The sequence below is a fragment of the Mesoplodon bidens genome, assembly GCF_964165515.1.
Source record: "Mesoplodon bidens genome assembly, chromosome: 7".
Classification (NCBI taxonomy): Eukaryota; Metazoa; Chordata; class Mammalia; order Artiodactyla; family Ziphiidae; genus Mesoplodon; species Mesoplodon bidens.
In genome coordinates, this window is record NC_138164.1 from 110143380 (window position 1) to 110162437 (window position 19058).

General features: G+C 58.5%; 1 protein-coding gene across 2 annotated transcripts in view; it reads left to right on the forward strand.

The window, feature by feature from the left end:
- Positions 1-16329, forward strand: part of PACS1 (phosphofurin acidic cluster sorting protein 1) — a 147925-nt gene extending 131596 nt beyond the window's left edge. Inside the window, exons 11-24 of one of the 2 annotated variants that reach the window (XM_081238800.1) lie at positions 1353-1432; positions 3046-3165; positions 3304-3439; positions 4709-4813; positions 5518-5624; positions 6297-6451; positions 6587-6697; positions 7328-7430; positions 7827-7869; positions 10280-10322; positions 10574-10709; positions 12943-13169; positions 14597-14716; positions 14837-16329. In XM_081238800.1, the coding sequence (XP_081094926.1) occupies positions 1353-1432; positions 3046-3165; positions 3304-3439; positions 4709-4813; positions 5518-5624; positions 6297-6451; positions 6587-6697; positions 7328-7430; positions 7827-7869; positions 10280-10322; positions 10574-10709; positions 12943-13169; positions 14597-14716; positions 14837-14952 (1602 nt within the window). In that variant the 3' untranslated portion in view covers positions 14953-16329. Of the gene's footprint in view, positions 1-1352; positions 1434-3045; positions 3166-3303; positions 3440-4708; positions 4814-5517; positions 5625-6296; positions 6452-6586; positions 6698-7327; positions 7431-7826; positions 7870-10279; positions 10323-10573; positions 10710-12942; positions 13170-14596; positions 14717-14836 lie in introns of both variants that reach the window. The other variant, XM_081238801.1, reaches the window with a different exon arrangement.
- The last annotated feature ends 2729 nt before the right edge of the window (positions 16330-19058 follow it).

The window sequence follows — 19058 nt, forward strand, 5'->3', positions numbered from 1 at the left end:
TGTCATGCTGAGATCCCAAATTGAGTGAAACCATCTTCAGTCTTAAGTCTGATGAAGAGTTCTCTGGGAGTGTGGACTCTGTTAACACCGGTTATTCATACAGACAATGTGTAAATGAGCTAGCCGTGCAATCTGGAGGCAACCTGCTGTGCGTGGCTCTGAGCCAAACCGTCTCCCCCTCAGGGGTCACAGGGTCTGGATAAAGTGTGTTAGGTTAGTTTTGCAGACGGCTCAGAGCAGTCGTCCTCAACCAAGGGTGATTTTGCCTCCCAAGGGACATTTGGCAAGGACTAGAGACATTTCTGTTTCTCACAGCGGGGGTGATAGGGGATAAGGGGCTGCTCCTGGCATCTAGTGGGTGGAAGCAGGGATGTAGCTCAAATCCTGCACAAGATGCCCCTGAGCAAAGAAAGACCCGCCCCAGATGTCGGCGGTGCCCACGTGGAGAAACCCTGGTTTAGCGTATGACGTGGGCCTACTTTTGTGGTCCTTGTTCATTAGTTTGCTGAGTGGCCCCTTGAGCTTATTGGGCCATTTCTCTGTACTCTGTTATTTACTCAGAGAAAAGGCTTTGTTTGGGTCATTGGGAGGAGGTGGGATATCCTTGATCCTTTCTGATTCCTTGGTTCCCCACAAGAACCAGAGACCCACTGAGGCCAGGACTTTCCCCATAGCTAAGACCCACAACCCGCAACTGCTTATGATTTTGACATTGGTGTCTGCACAGCCAGAAGCAGCATTAGCAAGTGTGAGAAATCTGGTTATGTATCTGTATCTGCAAAGTACATTTTTAATATTTATGAGAAATGCTAATAAAAGTTGGGGACAAAGGGAGAATTATTTCACACCTAAATGGCTTAGTATATTCTGTTTGAGGGTTTTCCAGATATTTCTACCAAGCAAAAAGCATTTGGCTACCATGGATGTCTTTAGTCTCGAAATCAAAGACGTGAACTCTGAGATTCCCCTTTCTTCTTAGCAACTCTGACAGCAGAAGAGGCCCTGTGTGCCCCTCCTGGGCAAGGGTGTTTACCGAATCCAGGGTTAAGACTGACGCATCCCACAGCCATGCCATCTGAATGTTGAGCTTCTCTTTCCTGGTGACATCTTGTGAGAGTCAGAATTTCTGGGTTCCGCATCTCGCTGTGTTATTAATTTAACGATCGCAAAATAACTGACCTTTCTGAAGCTCAGTTTTCACAAAAATATGCTCCTTGTAAGATGAAAGTCCCAAAGATTTTGTGAGGTCATCAGATTAAGTGAAAGTATTTTGAGCTTCCAAGGGACCTAGAAAACAAGTTAGAGTGGTGGTTATCTGGATTGATGATGACTAATTATTATAACTTTTGCAGATGGAATTGGCTGCTTTAGAAAAAGTCAAATCTGCTTGGATTAAAAATCAAGATGACAGCTTGACTGAAACAGACACTCTGGTATGTATGGTTCGGGCTCCTGTTCCAGCTGTTTGAAATAGTCTTTGGTGCCTTTAGAAATAAAGGCAAAAAGATCCTGATGATTGCCCTGAAACTTTGGCCTAACTCTGTGGACTTGTGAATGTACTGAGTGCCCTTCCTCCCAGAATCCTTACCCATGGAATATAACGCTCTTCCCCAAACTAGCAAACTAGAAATGTCCCCATTCTGCCCTTTAGTTAGATCTGATCAAGCGCTAATTTCGATAATTTCTCACTATCTGTCACCCTCGTTTACTTCTCAGATACGATGACCAGTATCTTCCCCCGAAAAACCATCCCTTCCTCCAGGTCGCTTTTACAATGGCCAGACAGCCCACAGCATTAAGTCTCCAAGGGATTACTAGTCAGCTCCTTCCGCTAAGAGATGTTGGAGCTGCTCAGGGGTGCATGGGATGGATCGGCTGGGGTGCCCAATTTAATTACACACAGGTTGAAATTCCACACACATAACACGTGTTGAGCACTGAAGGTTAAAAGATGAGAACACCATGGATCCACCTCCGGGAGGAAAGCCAGCCGGGGCACACCTGGCGCAGAGGCTCTGTGGGGCCCGGGAAGGACAGAGCCATTCACCTGAGGGGAGGGCATCTGAGCTGGGCCTGCAGGTTCTGCCACGGTTCAGCCGGTGGGACTGGAGGCCGGGCCCAGCAGATGGGAGGGAACAGAGAACTTGACCAAATACCGTCTGGGGGTGTGCTGCGCATCCGCCTCACGGTGGGAGCTGCTAGCTGAATGGAGCCCGAGGAGGGATTGCTTCAGGCTTATGTTTCCTATAGTAAATAATATGCTGCAGGAAGGATCTGGTGTCTGACAAAGCCTTAGGTGGATTCGACATTCCTGTAGTTCACCCGTAATCCGAGTAACCCGTCTTCCACTTTGGCCCATACTGCACAGCGGTCGTTTCAAAATGAAGTTCTAGGGGCTTCCCTGGTGGCGCGGTGGTTGAAAATCCGCCTGCCAATGCAAGGGACACAGGTTCGAGCCCTGGTCCGGGAAGATCCCACACGCCGCGGAGCAACTAAGCCCCGTGTGCCACAGCTACTGAGCCCGCGAGCCACAACTACTGAAGCCCGTGCGCCTAGAGCCCGTGCTCCACAACAAGAGGAGCCACCGCAGTGAGAAGCCCGTGCACCGCAGCAAAGAGTAGCCCCCACTCGCCGCAACTAGAGAAAGCCCGCACGCAGCACCGAAGACCCAACGCAGCCAAAAATAAATAAATAAAATTTTTTTTTTTTAATGAAGTTCCAGTCATGTCACTTCCTGAGTGAAACACTCTCCTTCCCACCTAGAGAAGCTATAGATCATCAGCCCAGGTTTGTGGGTTGTCAGTTCATAAACGTAGGGTACGGACTGAATAGCAGGAGATGGTGCGCGGTACAGCGGGTGCACTCAGCTAAATTAAACACTCACGGTGTCCTCGTCGGGTGGGGTAGGAGTTGGAGAACCCTGTGCTTCCCGGAAAAGAGAGCAAGGGACTGACTTTCTCATGACGGTCATGGGCCCTGGCAGGAACCACGAGGCTCCCATGATCACCGAGGGGAAGTAACCCTCACTGCTTCCTTTCCTCCGTGGCAGGAAATCACTGACCAGGACATGTTTGGAGACGTGAGCGCGAGTCTGGTTGTGCCAGAGAAAGTCAAAACTCCGATGAAGTCCAGTAAAACGGACCTCCAGGGCTCTGCCTCTCCCAGGTACTCAGGGTTTGAAGACGCTCCTAAAGCGTCAGGTAGAACGAGGGAAGCCCAGCAGGAGGGGCCTCAGGAGGAGGGGGCAGGCCGTGGCTCTGGGTCAGGGGGCTGTCTAACCGCCTCCTTCCACGTCTGTGGCAGCAAAGTGGACGGCGTGCACACCCCCCGGCAGAAGAGGAGCACTCCCCTGAAGGAGCGGCAGCTCTCCAAGCCCCTGAGCGAGAGAACCAACAGCTCCGACAGCGAGCGGTCCCCGGACCTGGGCCACAGCACGCAGGTACCCCCGCCTGTCGGGCGCCCCTGGACCTTGGTCTCTGTTCCGTTGTCTCCTCGGGCGGTCGGGTGAAGAGGAGCGGGGAGTACTTTGAACGGCTCTGCATAAAGTCTCGAAGACAGACCTAAAGGGGGAAGTCTAGCATGCTTGTTATTTGCCACTGCTGAGGAGTTGGTGGGGAGCGGGGGACGGAGCAGGAGACTCTGGCTTGTTCTGCCCCCATCAGACCTTAGTGGAGACTGAGCGGGGACCGCGGTTCTAGGGACAGCAGCCCTCGGCTCTCACGGGACGTCTGCTCTGAGCTCTGATGCCCTTAGTGCTGCTGTGGGCCAATTACAGTGGTTTCAAGCTGGCACGTCAACAGTATTTAAATGTTTTGATTGGGCTTCCCTGGTGGCGCAGTGGTTGAGCGTCCGCCTGCCGATGCAGGGGACGCGGGTTCGTGCCCCGGTCCGGGAGGATCCCACATGCCGCGGAGCGGCTGGGCCCGTGAGCCATGGCCGCTGAGCCTGTGCATCCGGAGCCTGTGCTCCACAACGGGAGAGGCCACACCAGTGAGAGGAAAAAAAAAAAAATGTTTTGATTGAAAGACCTAAGAGAGGCTGGGGCAGGTGCAGAAGGAACTGGCCCTTGGGAGTCCTGTTCCCTCTGAAGGTCAGTCTCCAGGGGAAGGATTCTCCCCCGACAGACCTCCTGCTCTCCTGAGGTCAACGGCAGGCCTGTTCGTTTCCCCGATACATATCATTGGAAGGGAAGTTTGTGTCCATGTGGCTTCCTGAGCTGACGCTCTTATAGCTGAAAATGAACCCGGGACTAGAATAGCCCGGTGCCTGGGGCGAGGTGTTGTCCTTCTAGTTAATCACTGTTCCTGAAATACCTTTGTTCCCTGTGCCGGGGCGCCCCCCACACAGCCTCCTTGCTGCTCTCATTAGTTCTCTCCCCGTCGCTGCCCTCGTTTTCCATCCTGTGAGCACCTGCTTGCTGTCGTCTTCCTCCTCCCCTCCCGCTGCCCTGCTTCATTGCCCTTCGGGGCCCTTCCCACTCTGGCAGGACGGCCAGCTGTGCTCCTGGCGCCCCAGCCTGTGTTCTGAGGCCTCGCTTTGCCTGTTCTTGATCCCCCTCCTTCCCCTTATGCTCCCCGGGGCCGGTGGGATCCCGGGTCTCCCACACAAGTCCCTGGTAGCTGTTCTCTGAGTACCCCTGCCCCAGGAATTCTCAGCCCTCCCCTCAAGCTCCCTGGGGACTGCCCAACAGACGCTTGTGTCCTTGTAGATTCCAAGAAAGGTGGTATATGACCAACTGAATCAGATCCTGGTGTCGGATGCAGCCCTCCCAGAAAACGTCATCCTTGTGAGCACCGCTGATTGGCAGGGCCAGGTAAAGCATCGAAGGTCGCAGGGCTGTGGAGGAGAGATTCTGGGGAGCAAGAGACAGATTTGAAAGGCAAGGTGTGGGGAAATAGGAAATCACCCCCCTTTGTCAGGCACCCCCCTGCCCTGAACTTAGCCCACAGTTCTGGACTCTAGTCCCAGTCCCGTCGTCTTCCCACGTGTGGGGCTTAAATCACCAACTTTCTGTACCTCGGTTTCCTCAGCTTTAAAAAAACAGCAGTATCGCCTGTCATGCCTGCCTTCCTGGCCCTGTGTCTCAGGCAGCATACCGGAAGGGAGGTGCCTCGAGGAGCACCAAGTGCTGTGAGACGCCAGAGGCGCCCTGGTCTCCACGAAGGCCGCTCGGCGGGGGCAGAGCAACAGCAGCCCCTGTCCCTCCCGCTCCCGGCGTCCACCCGGTCAGGTCCCGGGGCCGCCTCGCGTGTGGGCGACAGAGGCCGCGTTAGAACCTAACGAGCCCTAGGTCTTCCCACATTTCCGCGTGAGCCCATCTACGTGGGGTCCGGCCCTGCCGTCTCCTCGCTGGCTGCCAGAAGCCCGACCTTTGCCCGGCTGTGGTCTGAACGACAGAGGATGGGGCCCTGCAGCTCGGTCTGGGCCTCGCCGCCCTCCTGGCCTGTGGGGAGGCAGTGCCCCTGCTGCGTGGCCTCACCTGTGTCCCTGCTCCTTCCCCTCCCCCACCGCACACAGTACGTGGCAGAGCTGCTCCAGGACCAGCGGAAGCCCGTCGTGTGCACCTGCTCCACGGTGGAGGTCCAGGCCGTGCTGTCTGCCCTGCTCACCCGTATCCAGCGCTAGTAAGGGCTCGGCTCTTCTCCTGCCCTTTGGGGTTCCCTCTGACCTCATCCTCCCACCCTGATTTCTAAGCAGTGAGAGAACCTCCCGGCCTCATCAGGCCAAGAATTCGCAATTGGTACCTGGTTGGGCAGCGTCAGACCGCGGTGCTCTGATGCCCCGGCTGGCCCCAGAGGGTTGGGGTGAAGATGTCACCTTCCTGCCCGCCTGCCTCCCCGCCTGGTCCCCTGCCACACCTTGAGTTGCCTCGTCCTCTTCTTAAGCCCATGACGAAGAAGGCCGGGCAGAGAGAGCCCAGGGTTTTACAAGACCTTTTACTCCCGTCCCTCCGACTACCCAGAGTCGGGGCCTTCCCTCCGTGGGAAAGAGCTGCGGGCGTTCCCGGGTGTCTGTGCTCGTGCCCACCGCCAGCCCCAGGGCGCTGCCGAGTTGTCTCCCCGTGAGCCTCGGCCCATTCTGCCTTCCTTCTAGACAGTCCCCTGCCCTCTCTGATCCTGGGTTTTTCTCTTTTTGCAAAAGCGCTGTGGTTTATTGCCTCTCTCTGTATTATTTTGTTCATTGGTTTGTTTTTTCCTGTGGGCTGTTGAGATCAAGTGAAGTCTGAGCTTGGGGCCTTCCTCTGAGCAGGATGCAGGCCCACCTGACCTGGCCGTGCCCCTCCCCTTGCTTCCCAGCTGCAACTGCAACTCCTCCATGCCGAGGCCGGTGAAGGTGGCAGCGGTGGGCGGCCAGAGCTACCTGAGCTCCATTCTCCGCTTCTTCGTCAAGTCGCTGGCCAGCAAGACCTCCGACTGGCTGGGCTACATGCGCTTTCTCATCATTCCCCTCGGTAAAGGCTCAGGAGGGCCCACTCCTGAAGCGGGGTGGTGGCGCTGGGTCCCAGGAAGTGACGGGCAGGCAGACCGAAGCCTGGGTCATTACTCACCCCCTCACCAGCTTTCCTTGTCTGGTTTCGACCTACCAGGTTCTCACCCGGTGGCCAAGTACTTGGGCTCCGTTGACAGTAGGTATAGCAGTACCTTCCTTGATTCTGGCTGGAGAGATCTGTTCAACCGCTCAGAGCCCCCGGTGTCAGGTAACGGCCCCTCGTAAGGGACCGAGACAGAATGTGGCCTGATTTCTGGAGAGCCAGGGGCGGGGGGCGTGCTGCTTCTCCTCCCTGTGGCGTGTTCATTTTTTTCAGTACTTATTAAAAGGAGGCCTATTAAGCGCAGCCCTTCCACTCTGGATGTGTTTAGTCTGTGCCATTTGCTCTGCACAGCTGGAAATGAGGGCCGTGAGGGTGGCAGGGAATATGAATAACGCTCCTGAAAGACAGAGGAGAGGTGGCAGGGATGGGCGTGAGCTTGGGCTCTGCGGGGCCGGGAGGTGGTCAGTGCTCCCACAGGCCTTGCAGGGAGTGCCGGGCAGACGTTGGACGGGGAGGGCAGACTGCTGCAGTGGTTCCAAGGTCGCTGCAAGCAGAGATGGAGGCAGGGGCGAGCCGAGCCTGGGAGGGGCAGGCTGGGGAGGACGGCACGCAGATCGGATGGGAGGACAGCTCTTTGCTCCATGATTCCTTAGGTTCAAGCCAGCGGGTCTTTAGAGCCCTTTCCGTGCCTCAACTCCTGGGGTCTTCTGGTGGGACTCAGGAAGGGGGCTCTGGGAGAGGGTTTTTGGGCTCGCCTGCTGAAATGTCGGCGTTTGTCTCTTGGCTTCTCTGCAGAGCACCTGGACGTGGTCGGGCGGGTGATGCAGTACGTCAGCGGCGCGGGCGTGACACACCAGCTGCCCGTGGCGGAAGCCATGCTGACCTGCAGGCACAAGTTGTAAGTTGACCGAGGGGTCGGGTGGGGCCGGATAAACCTTAGGGCTCCTTCGCTTTGTCATACCTTCCTTCTCCCCACCCCATTTCCCTTGGTGAGAACTCAAGAGGACATGAGAGTGTTTTTTACTGCCTCCCCCCAAGGCGTTCCCTTCCTTGCCCGGGCCTCCACCCGTGTGGGCGCCCCTCAGTGCAGACATGGGAGCAGTGGTAGAGTGTGCAGAATCAGAGCTCTTGCCTCCATTTGGTGGCTCCTCGCGCCATCTTGAGGCGCCATGGGAAGTTGTTATGTAGTGTCTGGACTCCCTTAAAGCCACAGTAAAACATGGAAGGCTTGTGTCCCCATCTCTGCACGAAGTCTCACCCCCCAACTGTAAAGCTTTCCTGTCTCTCCCAACAGCCCTGATGAAGACTCGTATCAGAAGTTTATCCCCTTCATTGGCGTGAGTACAACTCCCCTGTTCTCCATACCCCACCCACCCATTCTCCTGGCCTTCCTGTCCTGTGCGTGCGCATGCACACACACACAGGACTCATCTAGGCAGCAGTTCCCATCCGGAGGTGATTTTGCCCCCAGGGACACACAGGACTCATCTAGGCAGCAGTTCCCATCCGGAGGTGATTTTGCCCCCAGGGGACATCTGGCAGTGTCTGGTCTGGAGACAAGTTTGGCTGTCACAGCTGGGGACGGGGGTGGTACCGGCATCTCATGGGTGGAGCCCAGGGACGTGCTAACCATCCTGCAGGGCACAGGACAGGCCCCCGACAGAGAGTGATCCAGCCCCGAGTGTCAGCAGTGCCGAGGTGAGGGAGCCCCGGGCTGGGACAGGCACCGAGCTGTTCCTTTCAGTGTCCTTTCCCGATCAGGGGCCATCCCCAGCTCACCACGGGTGTCTCGTGTTGATTACACCAGGCGCTGAACTTGGTGCCGTGGCCTAGGGAGTGATGTCCAGGCCGTTGGTTCTACAGGCTCCAGGGAAAAGAAAGCTGCCTCGGGGATAACGATAGATGATATTCGTAGAAGTCCGAGGAGTCGGTAGCCTTCAGAGTCAGGTGGACACCAGGCGGAAGAGGCTCTTTCCTCCTCCTGCTTAGTCAAGGCAGTCTCTACACGAGCGGATCTTGAACATAAAAGGAAAACCTCTTGGGTGTCTCTGGTGTCAGGTGGTACCGGCCTTTGCTGCATTTGGCAGTAGCTAGGCCACAAGGCAGAGACCGACCAAGAGAGGGAGACCAGAGGGGACAGAGCCGGTGCCCTCCCGGGGCCGAAGCACGACACAGACGCGTGGCTGAGAACTCTGATTCCCATTTGCGAGATGATTGAGTTTCTCTTCCAAACCAGCTGGTATCTTTTCCTACAGTCTCCCTGAGGATCCTCCCAGCTTCTAGGGGAGATGGGGCGTGTGCGGGTGAGGGGCCCAGCTCCCACTGTCCCTGTTCTCTGTTCGTCCCAGATCCTGGGCATCTCGAGAGATCTTGGGAGAGGCCTGATCCTGGGGAGATCCTCTGTAAAGCCTCCTGTCTGCCTGGTCCAGTCAGTCCCCATTAGCCACTGGGGCTGCTCCCACAGCCCCGCCGGAGGCCCGGGGCCGTGGCCCGTAGCCGAGGCTGGCAGTCTGACCCACATCTTTGTGAAGCTGTGGGATCTTCATGGAGCCGGGGGTCACTGCCTACTCCAGCCTCACAGCAAGACAGAGGGATAGAAAAAATTAAAAATTCAAACAGGGCTTCCCTGGTGGCGCAGTGGTTGAGAGTCCGCCTGCCGATGCAGGGGACACGGGTTCGTGCCCCAGTCCGGGAGGATCCCACATGCCGCAGAGCGGCTGGGCCCGTGAGCCATGGCCACTGAGCCTGCGCGTCCGGAGCCTGTGCTCCGCAACGGGAGAGGCCACAACAGTGAGAAGCCCGCGTACCGCAAAAAAAAAAAAAAACAAATTTAAAACAAACAAAGGAGCTGGCAGCCTCGTGCAATGCCAGAGGAGCGAGGGGAGAGGAGTCGTGTCCAGAAGTTCAGAGTATCGATGTGTTACTTTCTGGGAATTAAAATCAGGATGTGTAGAGGATCGGGAACAAATTTCAGTGAATGGCAGCGTTGTGCTCTGATCCACGTGTGACCCCTGCTCCCTGCCGTCCCCGGGGCCCAGCTTCCGTGACCTCCCCCCCTGCTGTGCCTGTGCCGGGTGCTGGGATTCACCTGTCACCTCAGGCCCCAGCCCTGACCTTCATGGTCTGTCTCTAGCTGTGCCCCTGGCTGGCCACTGGAGGGCCCCCTCTGTCCTTCCCAGAATTCTCTTAGAGGAATCTAAAATTCTCTGGGGAGCGGAAATGGACCCCACCATTGCCTTGCGGGGAGGGAACGGCGGTGCTGGGGACCCCCTCCTCATTGGTGTTCCTCCAGATTCCAGGAAGTCTGGAAAGGAGGGGCCTGCTCCCAGCATGTCAGCGTGTTCCAGCATGTTCGCTGGGCCTGGTGCAGCACACGCGCCACCACCCCCCCAAGCCCCCGCCGCACCCTGCTCCTGTCTGCTGAGGCTTTCTCCCGGTCCTCCCCTCTCTCTGACATGAGACGACGGCCTCCTGCTCAAGTGGTCTTAGAAGAAATGAAATCAGGATACGAAAGTGCTTCCCACCCTGCAGGTGGCCTTGCCTGCATCCCCAGAGAAGAGCTGCAGGTCTCCTGTGCCCCTGACTTATTGTTTGCAACTGGGTTTTTTCATATCTCTTAACTATCCGGGCAAAGAGTTTTAAAGCCTACGATCCAACAGTGTGCAGTGGCGGCCGCTGGTTCCAGCTGATCAGAGTGCATCCAGCTTTGGTAGGAGGATCTAATGCGGCATCTCTTCTCCCTCCCAGGTGGTGAAGGTGGGTCTGGTCGAAGACTCTCCTTCCACTACAGGTGAGCCTGGGGCCTCTTGGCCTCTACAGGGTGAGGGTGGTGCCTTGCCGTCTCCTTCCTATTCGAACAGGCCAGAGGGCGAAGACTCAGGGGGTCCCAGGCCAAGGCAGAGCTCGAGCCTCGGGGCGAGGCAGTGGCCGGGGCGGAGCGGGGAGCAGGCTGCAGCTGAGACGGGGGCGCCTCGACTCCCTGGCACCAGCGGGTCAGGACGGCTTCCCCTGCCCAACTGTGTCTGTCTGTCCCGCTGGCAGGCGATGGTGATGACTCACCCGTGGTCAGCCTTACTGTGCCCTCCACGTCGCCACCCTCCAGCTCAGGCCTGAGCCGAGACGCCATGGCCACCCCTCCTTCCTCCCCGTCCATGAGCAGCGCCCTGGCCGTCATGGGGTAAGCCTGTTGCCGGTTCCTGTCTTTCCTGCCACATCCCTCCATCGGGGCAGCAGCCCGACTGATTTCCCTGTTGCCACAGCATGTAGGACGGTGACACTGAGCTTGGAAGGTGGCGGGGGGACGGAACGAGAGCAGTGGAGCTAGGTCACTGGCCAAGCAGGTCATCACACAGCTCTGTAAATGCAGGCTCCCGTCTGTCCTGTCTGCCTCACAGGTATAAGGTCGAGTGAGACAAAGGGCAGAGAGGCCCTTGGTAGCCTGTAAAGTGCTGTGCATGTGTCTCGTTGTAGGACTGCCCAGTGTGGTACAGGGAGTGTGGGCGTGGGCGTCACACACACCCGGATTTGAGTCCCAGTTTGTGGTTTGTGTTACGTCCACTGTGTTAGCTTGTGTTAAAGAACAGATCACTCAGTGACACTTGTTAAAGCAAGAGAGACTTTCTCCACGTTGGGAACAGTCGCCATAGGTGTCGGGACCGCCTCGATGGGATTTTGCAGTGAGAGAGGGATGGGACTTGACTCCAAACCCTTGAGCAGCTGGGTTTACAGTCCAGGAGCAGCGTGGGGGCAGCGGGTGGAAAATCACCAGGAGGAACATCGGGAGTGAGGAGGGGTCTGATTCCGGCTAAACGGACCTGACAGGAGCCTTGCTGGCGACACTCCTGAGGGAAGGTGGAGGGTGCGGAGCCTGATCAGAGATCCAGGGTGACCAGAAACGCGGGCCGGGGGCTTCTTGCCAGAACTGGATTTTCCAAGGAAGTGCACAGGTGGGCCCGGGAAGAGGTGCAGGAGCCTGACTGAAGTTTGGTCAAGCAAAGAATCTTTGTCACTTGGGCAAGTTACTAAGCCTCATTTCAACTCCGTGAAAGTAAAGGTGAAATAGCCACATCAGTCTTGCTGTGAGGCGGAGATAAGACCGTGCATTAGTGCCTGGCACGTGGAGGTGCGGCCTCCTTCCAGGCACTCAGTCTGTCCACCACTGAAAGGCTGCCGCGGCCAATGACACGAGCAGGACCCTGTTCCAGAGCCCAGGCTCCTGGGCCCCAGCAGTGCCAAAGCCACAGAGAGAGTGCTGTGAACAGTTAGGGAGGGGTGGCTATGAAGGGAGACGAGAATTTCTCTAGGATGTAAACTATCCAAAGTTTAGATCAGGCGGGCAGGGAGGCCTCCGGGAGCTGACCAGAGAGGGGGTGGGCAGGAGGGCAGTCCCACAGCGGGGCTCAGGGAACAGCCTTCGAGGTGGGAAAGGGCTGAAAGGAGCCCCCGCTCCTTCTTCCTCCCCGTTCCCTTTCTTCTACCCTCACCTTCCTGGTCTTCTGGTGATGGTCCACGTGGAGCAGAGAGGGTAGGCCCTGGCCAGTGGCTTTTCCAGAACCCCCAGTGACAGAATACGAAGTGTTCTCGGGGCGGAGCCCAGACCCCAGCCCTCACCCTGTCTTGCCCCTGTCTTGCCCCTTCGCTTCCCATCGAGGGTCTGCCGCTGACTTGCCGAAGTGCGTGAAAAGGAGGAAATCCCACTGCAGGTCACATCGTGACCTCACGGTCCAGGCTTCCTGGGTGCCTGGGGGCCAGCCTTACCCCGACCTCCTTTCCCATCCAGTTTAAGCTGGTTTTTTAATGGAACCACTGAATCCAGGCAGAAAGAGAAACGTCAGATGACTTTTGTAGCCTGCACCTATTGTGTCTGGCGCCTCCTTTCAAGAAAACATCAGCTCTTTTTCCCCTTGGAGCTAAAATTATCCCTGAGCTAGAAGTGCCATAAACGGGAGAAAGCCACAGGTCGGCATCCGTCAGCTCTCCCGGGGCTGCTCCGGAGCCGCCACGGTGCTCCCGCCCCTGTCCCACTTAATCTCACCCACGCTTGGGGGGGCTCTGCCCCGGCTCTGCTCGTGGGGGGGTGTGCGTGTGTGTGTGTGTGTGTGGCCTTGTGTATGTGTGTGCGCACTTTCTCCCTTCGTAAAGCTTCCTTCCTCTCTGCTTCCCTCGTTCCCGTGTGACTTTTTATTCGGTTCCCTCATGTGGACTCGGGTCTTCACCCTCTCGTGGCTGTGTCCTCGGATCAGCCTGATTCTCCACTCCCACACCAGCCAGTGCTGTGAGGCTGGAGGGAACCCGGAGCCACTTAGCGGGTGCCTCCCCCGGCCCCTCCCAGACCCTGGCGGGGCCCTCTCCACCCCGTCTGCCCTGTGGTCAGGAACTGAGCCCGCTCTCCGGCATCGCCCCTTCTCCAGGAGCCCCAGCAGCCCGTATGGGGACGTGATTGGCCTCCAGGTGGACTACTGGCTGGGCCACCCTGGGGAGCGGAGGAGGGAAGGTGACAAGAGGGACGCCAGCTCCAAGAACACCCTCAAGAGCGTCTTCCGCTCGGTGCAGGTTTCCCGCCTGCCCCACGGTGGGGAGGCCCAGCTTTCCGGCACCATGGCAATGACCGTGGTCACCAAAGAGAAGAACAAGAAAGGTAAGTGACATGTGAGGCCACAGGCCATCAGGGCCACCAGACCTCCCCGTCTGTCTCGGGGGCTGGGACAGGATGTGCTTCTGGGAGACTGTGGACGAGGACAAAGGCAGCACACGTATCATGTGATCCAGCCTGGGGTCCCGCGGGGGTCCCGCCTCACCTTGTGGGACGAGGCCATTCCTTCTGTCACAGAGGAGACCTCGGTCCCCAGGGAGTCACTGGTCCCTACCTGCAGAGCATCGGCACCTTAGGGGCTGAGGCAGTTTGTGCTGCTGTCAAGAAGGGAGACTTTCTGGCCACCGCCCTCCGGGATGGATGGTGTGACAGGGGAGGACATGTCCCCCTGCCGCAGCCCCACGGAGCGGAGCACTCGCACCCAACCCTGGAGGCCACCCAAGCCTTCGTGAGCAAACGGCACGGCTGTTTTTAAGAATTCGGGGTGGGGGGGGCTTCCCTGGTGGCGCAGTGGTTGAGAGTCCGTCTGCCGATGCAGGGGACACGGGTTCGTGCCCCGGTCCGGGAGGATCCCACATGCCGCGGAGCGGCTGGGCCCGTGAGCCATGGCCGCTGAGCCTGCGCATCCGGAGCCTGTGCTCCGCAACGGGAGAGGCCACAACAGTGAGAGGCCCGCGTACCGCAAAAAAAAAAAAAAAAAAAAAAAATTCAGGGGAACGGAGCCCAGCCTAGAGGAGAGGGTGGCTTCAGCACCAGCAGTGGCGGGGGCGCGGGTCCCGTGCGCTGGGAAAGTGAGGCAGGAACCGCCACGACCAGGCCACCGTGGGGACGTCACTCGCTGCTGTCGGTCCCCGTTGGGAAGCCACACAGCTGGCTCTGCGCCTGCAGAAGCTGGCAGGGTGACTCTGGGGCGCTTGCAGCCCCCCAGCCGTCAGAAAGGGGCTTCCTTCACTGCCGGGCCCCGCCTTCCTCCTCTGGGCACATCCAAAGCAGCTGGGCCTTTCCTTTCATGCCTCTCTGGAAGAGCTCCCCCGGAGGGCGGGCAGGGCCTTGCCAGACCCGCAGCCAGAAGCTGCCGGGGCACCCAGAGACCTGCCTAGGGCGTCCCGGGGCTGAGCTCACGCAAACCCTGCCGCACGGCCTCCCCGCGCAGGCGCGCGAGCTGGTGGGAAGGAGGCACCCGACAGGGCAGCAGACCCCCTCCCCCACAGGCTGCCGGAATGTTCGAGCTGGAAGGGACTCGGAGACCATCTGGCCCTGGGTCCTCGTTATTCAGTGAATATATCGAGGCCCAGGGAGAGGAGCAGGAGCTTGCAGACCTTGATACGTAGCCCGGAGCCAGGGAGCAGGGGAGGAAGAGTCGGCTGTCTGCCGTTCACCTCCCTTCCCTTGGGGGGAGAGGGCAGTGGACGGGGGAGTGTGGTGGCCGCTTTTCAGGGGCTGTGACAAGGCGGTTCCTGCTTGCTTTCCAGTTCCCACCATCTTCCTGAGCAAGAAGCCTCGAGAAAAGGAGGTGGATTCTAAGAGCCAGGTCATCGAAGGCATCAGCCGCCTCATCTGCTCTGCCAAGCAGCAGCAGACCATGCTGAGAGGTGGGGGTGGGGGATGGGTGGGGGAGGAGGGGGGCAGGGGGGCCGTGGCCCTCCCCAGCCACCCTGGGAAGATGGCCTTAGCAGCCCCGGTCACCCCCTTGCCTCCCCTGTCACCCCCAGTGTCTATCGATGGAGTCGAGTGGAGTGACATCAAGTTCTTCCAGCTGGCAGCCCAGTGGCCCACCCACGTCAAGCACTTTCCAGTGGGGCTGTTCAGTGGCAGCAAGGCCACCTGAGGGCACCGTCTCCTGGCTCCTCTCCCTCCTGGCACTGCCACCAGCCTCACCGCCTGCAGGCAGGGGGAGGCCAGCAGGCCCAGGCCCAGCGTCCCCTTTCCTGGCCCCGGGGCCTGCATCTCCCTGGCCCGGTCCTGAAGGACACTGCCACCGGGGACGCTGCTCCCCACCCCCCCTCCCCCCGCCATGCTGGGTCCCATCCGTGGGCAGCCCCCACCCTCCCTCTCTCCTTTTCCTCCTCTCCCTCCGTTCCAGGCCCAAGGCATGTTGATTTTGCCTTTTGGCAGCCAACCCTGGTCCCTGGAACTGAGTTCTCCGGGCCTTCCTTCGCCTGACGTCCAACCTCTTTCTCCACGTGGCACCAGTTCCCTTCCCGGAAACAGGAAACCCAGGGTCCTGGCCCATAGCAGGGGGTCCAGCCTCCCCCATCTCCCCCAGGATCTCGTTTTCTAAAGCTCAGCTGCCAGATGCCACTCAGCCGGCCCCCCTCTAGTGGGGCCCAGAGCCAAGGCCACTTCCCACTGCTGTGGGGTGATGGGCCACGACCCCTCCTGCCCACTCACCCCAGGACAGCATTTCTGAGGCCACGCGTGGGTTTCTGGGGTGGAGAGGGCTCCGTGGTCTCGCCCATGCAAGGGTTCACCGCGCCCAGGTGCCCTGTAGGTGCCACGTGTGTCCCTGAGCGGTTCTTTGGTTGTCCGCACAGCCAGTCTCTCGGTGGTTCCGTGTGACTCACCTGGGCGCTGGTCCCTGTCCTTGGGTCTCCCCCTGTTGGTGGCTCTCCTCCCCAGCCTCCTCCCCCACGCCCCCAGCACACCTCCGCCTCTGCCTGCAACTCTGGACCCGGAGAGATGGGAGGCACCCCCATCCAACGTGTCGTCTGTGGCCCCGGTCCCTTCGGCTCCCTGCTCCCTGTGTCCATCCGTCTCCTTTCCCCAGTCTGTCCTCCCCTCCTCACCTGGACCCCTGGCCTGGGCAGGCCCCATCCTCCTAGCCAAGCCTCCCTCTCTCCACGGCCTCGGGGGGCCTGAGCCCCTCAGCCCGCACCATCGGCCTTGGCCTTCTCGCGGAGACGCGGAGCGCGTGGGTGGAGCTCCAGCTGCAACCCTCCCAGCCCACCAGCGCCTCCGGAGCTTTGCCATGGCCCTCTCACCCCTTCTAGAAGTTTTTGCACAGAACTTCATTTTGAAAAGCGTTTTTCTCATTCTCCATACCTCCCCCAAACTCCTCCAGCCCTTCCCCCGGCTCAGCCCTGCTGTCCAGAGCATCCCTGGGGCTGTGCTGCTCACTCAGCCGGAGAGAGGGGCGGGGTGGGAGGGACTAAGAGGATGTTGGATTTTTCATTCAATAAACTGGTGATTTCTTACCAACGAGCAATCCTTAGGCTTCTGCGCCTCTCATTGTGACACAAGATCTGTCCAGCCTCGTCCCCACTTCACGCCGCGGCCACTTCACTCAAAATCAACTGGGGGGACTTCCCTGGAGGTCCAGTGGTTAGGACTCTGCACTCCCACGCGGGGGCCCCGGGTTCGATCCCTGGTCGGGGAACTGGGATCCCGCAAGCCGCGCGGTGCAGCCAAAAAGGAAAAAAAAATCAACTGGGAGCTGGCTGGAAAGAAGCAGATTCCTATTTGCTTGATGATAGAAACAGAGGCGTGAAGGTGTGTTGCCCTGTGTGAGGCAAGCCGAGGTCAGGAACAGAAGTCACACCGTTCCCACTCTGAAACCCCATTTTTCTCAGGCACTTGCCATCCCCAGATCCCACCTCCCAAGGCAATGACACATCGTCGGCAGCTTCCACTCTTCCAACTGGAAATTAGAATTCGGCTTCTCTCCCGCTGCTAGGCTGACGTCCTGCCACAGTTTCCGCAAGTTGGTGAAGTCTGAGGCCCAGGTGGAGGGGGTGAGCTGGGGTCCATCGTCAGGCTCGCTTTCCTGCCCGCCCTTAACCTTAGAGGTGACGGTCAGAGCTCCTGCTTCTTGGAAGCCTGGCTCTTCACGCGCTCCCGGGACAGAGGCCTGCACGCCAGTGCCCAGAAGTGCCCAGAAGTGGGAGCTTGCATTCCCCCCCCCCGCCCCCTGCCTGCAGGACACAGCCCCAGAGGAGTGGATGGCCAAGTGGGGCAGGCTGTCCCTGGCTCCCCAAGTCCTGCGGCCAGGTCACCTAACAGAGGGAGGCTCTGGGACCCAGCAGTGTGGCCACCCAGGCTCTCCGGGCCTGGAAGATGGAACCAGTGCCCGTCTTCCAAGGGTCAGAGTCCAGTCAGGTACCGGAAGTTGTCCCAGAAACGCAGTCTGCACGTTACTTCCCGGATGAGGGGTACAAGCCGGCCAGTGAGAGGAAACGCCAGGAGAGGGCGAGGCTGAGGTGGGCTAGACAGGTACAGAGCCAAGGCGCCCACGGAGGCTCCGGCAGGGCAGGGGCCTGGGGACCTGGGCGCTGGTGGGGGTCCCGAGCGGGACGGGCGTGGGACAGATGGACTCAGGTCCCAGCTCAGAACCGAGAGGGGAAGCAGACGACGGAGAGATGAGCGTGAGGAGGCGGCGTGAACTCCCTGCCGACCTGACTCCAGCCTCGGCCTCCTGCCCACGGAGACCAGCACCCTCCCCCGCTCCTGCCCTGGCCCAAGGTCCCTCCCGCCTTCTCCAGGGCTTCCTCCTGCTGCGCCCCCTCTCCTGCATCATCAGTTCCCCCACTCCACCAGGTGGTTTGCAGTAATAGCTCCCTGGTTCTAAATCCCCTCTGGCTGCCACACCATGTCTCTGCTCCCCTTACAGCGAAAGTCTTCAAAGGGGGGTGTTGCAATGTAAATAGAAGTGAGAGTTTTCTTTCTTCTGAGAGCAGGGAAAACAAAGGGAACAGCGAACAGGCTAGAGAAGAAACAAAACCTAAACTGAAAGAGTTAATCACTCCTTGGTTTAACTGTCACTAATTGGTAGTCAACTAGATTTGTACTTTATAAAGCTAACCTCCCAGACACTACGTAATTTACATTCGGCACCCATCACCCCTAACTCTTATGTGACTTACATCCCATGCCTCTCACTCCCTAACCTTATTACCGCCCCCACCACCGGCACTCATATTCTGTACAGCACTGGTAACAAATCACCCCCTATAGTTTCTGCGTTTCAGAAACAGGATCACCGGCTGATAAACCAGAGGCAAACAGATGCAGTTACCAGAGTGCCAGACCCCAGTTACCAGGCGGCCTGATGCCATCTATGACTGCTTTGAAATAATGCAAAGGAAAAGAAGAATACAAGACCTTCATTACTTTGATCCTTATCTTATACCCCGCACTGCAAGCCCCACATATAGAATCTTCCCTGATTCCCAAGGAGGGAGGGCACAATTCTTGAGGCACTAGCCTGCTGTGTCTTCCCTTCTGCCTGGCAGAAAATAAAGCCATCTCTCTCTTCCTCCAAAATCCCTGTCTCCGTACTTCTGTTCGGCCTTGGTGCACAGGGAAGCCGATATTTCGGCAACAGGGGCTGTTCGGGGTCCCTGTCTCCCGTCCTCCCACTCCTCGGGCTTGTTCCTCACTGCCCCATCAGGAGTTAGGAGTCCCTTTGCCAAGGTCACTGATGACCTGGGCTGCCAGGTCCAAGGCTCAGTTTTCTTGCCTGACTGACTAGGAGCATCTGATGCCCATGATCACTCCTCGCTCTGCCTGTAGATGGCGCTCTGCTCTCCCCACCCCCGCCCCCGCCCCCCACCCCTTCCCGCCTCCTTCTCGGGCTGCTCTTTCTGGGCCTCCCTTGTACCCTCCTCATCTTCCCGACCTCTGGCCTCCCCTCTCCCCTCACCCAGCCCCAGGGTGGGAGATACTCCCTGTGTGCAGACTTCCCGACTCTGTAGTTGCTGAGGCCTGAATCTTTAAAATCGTCCTCAACACCTCTCTCTCACACCCAGCATCCAGTCTCCCGGCAAATCCTATAGGCCTTCCCTTCAAGACAGACCCAGAGCCCTGCAGCGCCTGGCCACTTTCACTGCTGCTCTCCTCTCCTCTCCTGTCTGGATGTCATAGTAGCCTCCTAATTACCTCTGCTTCCACCTACTCTACCTGTAGCCTATTCTCCACACAATGGCCAGAGAAAGCCTT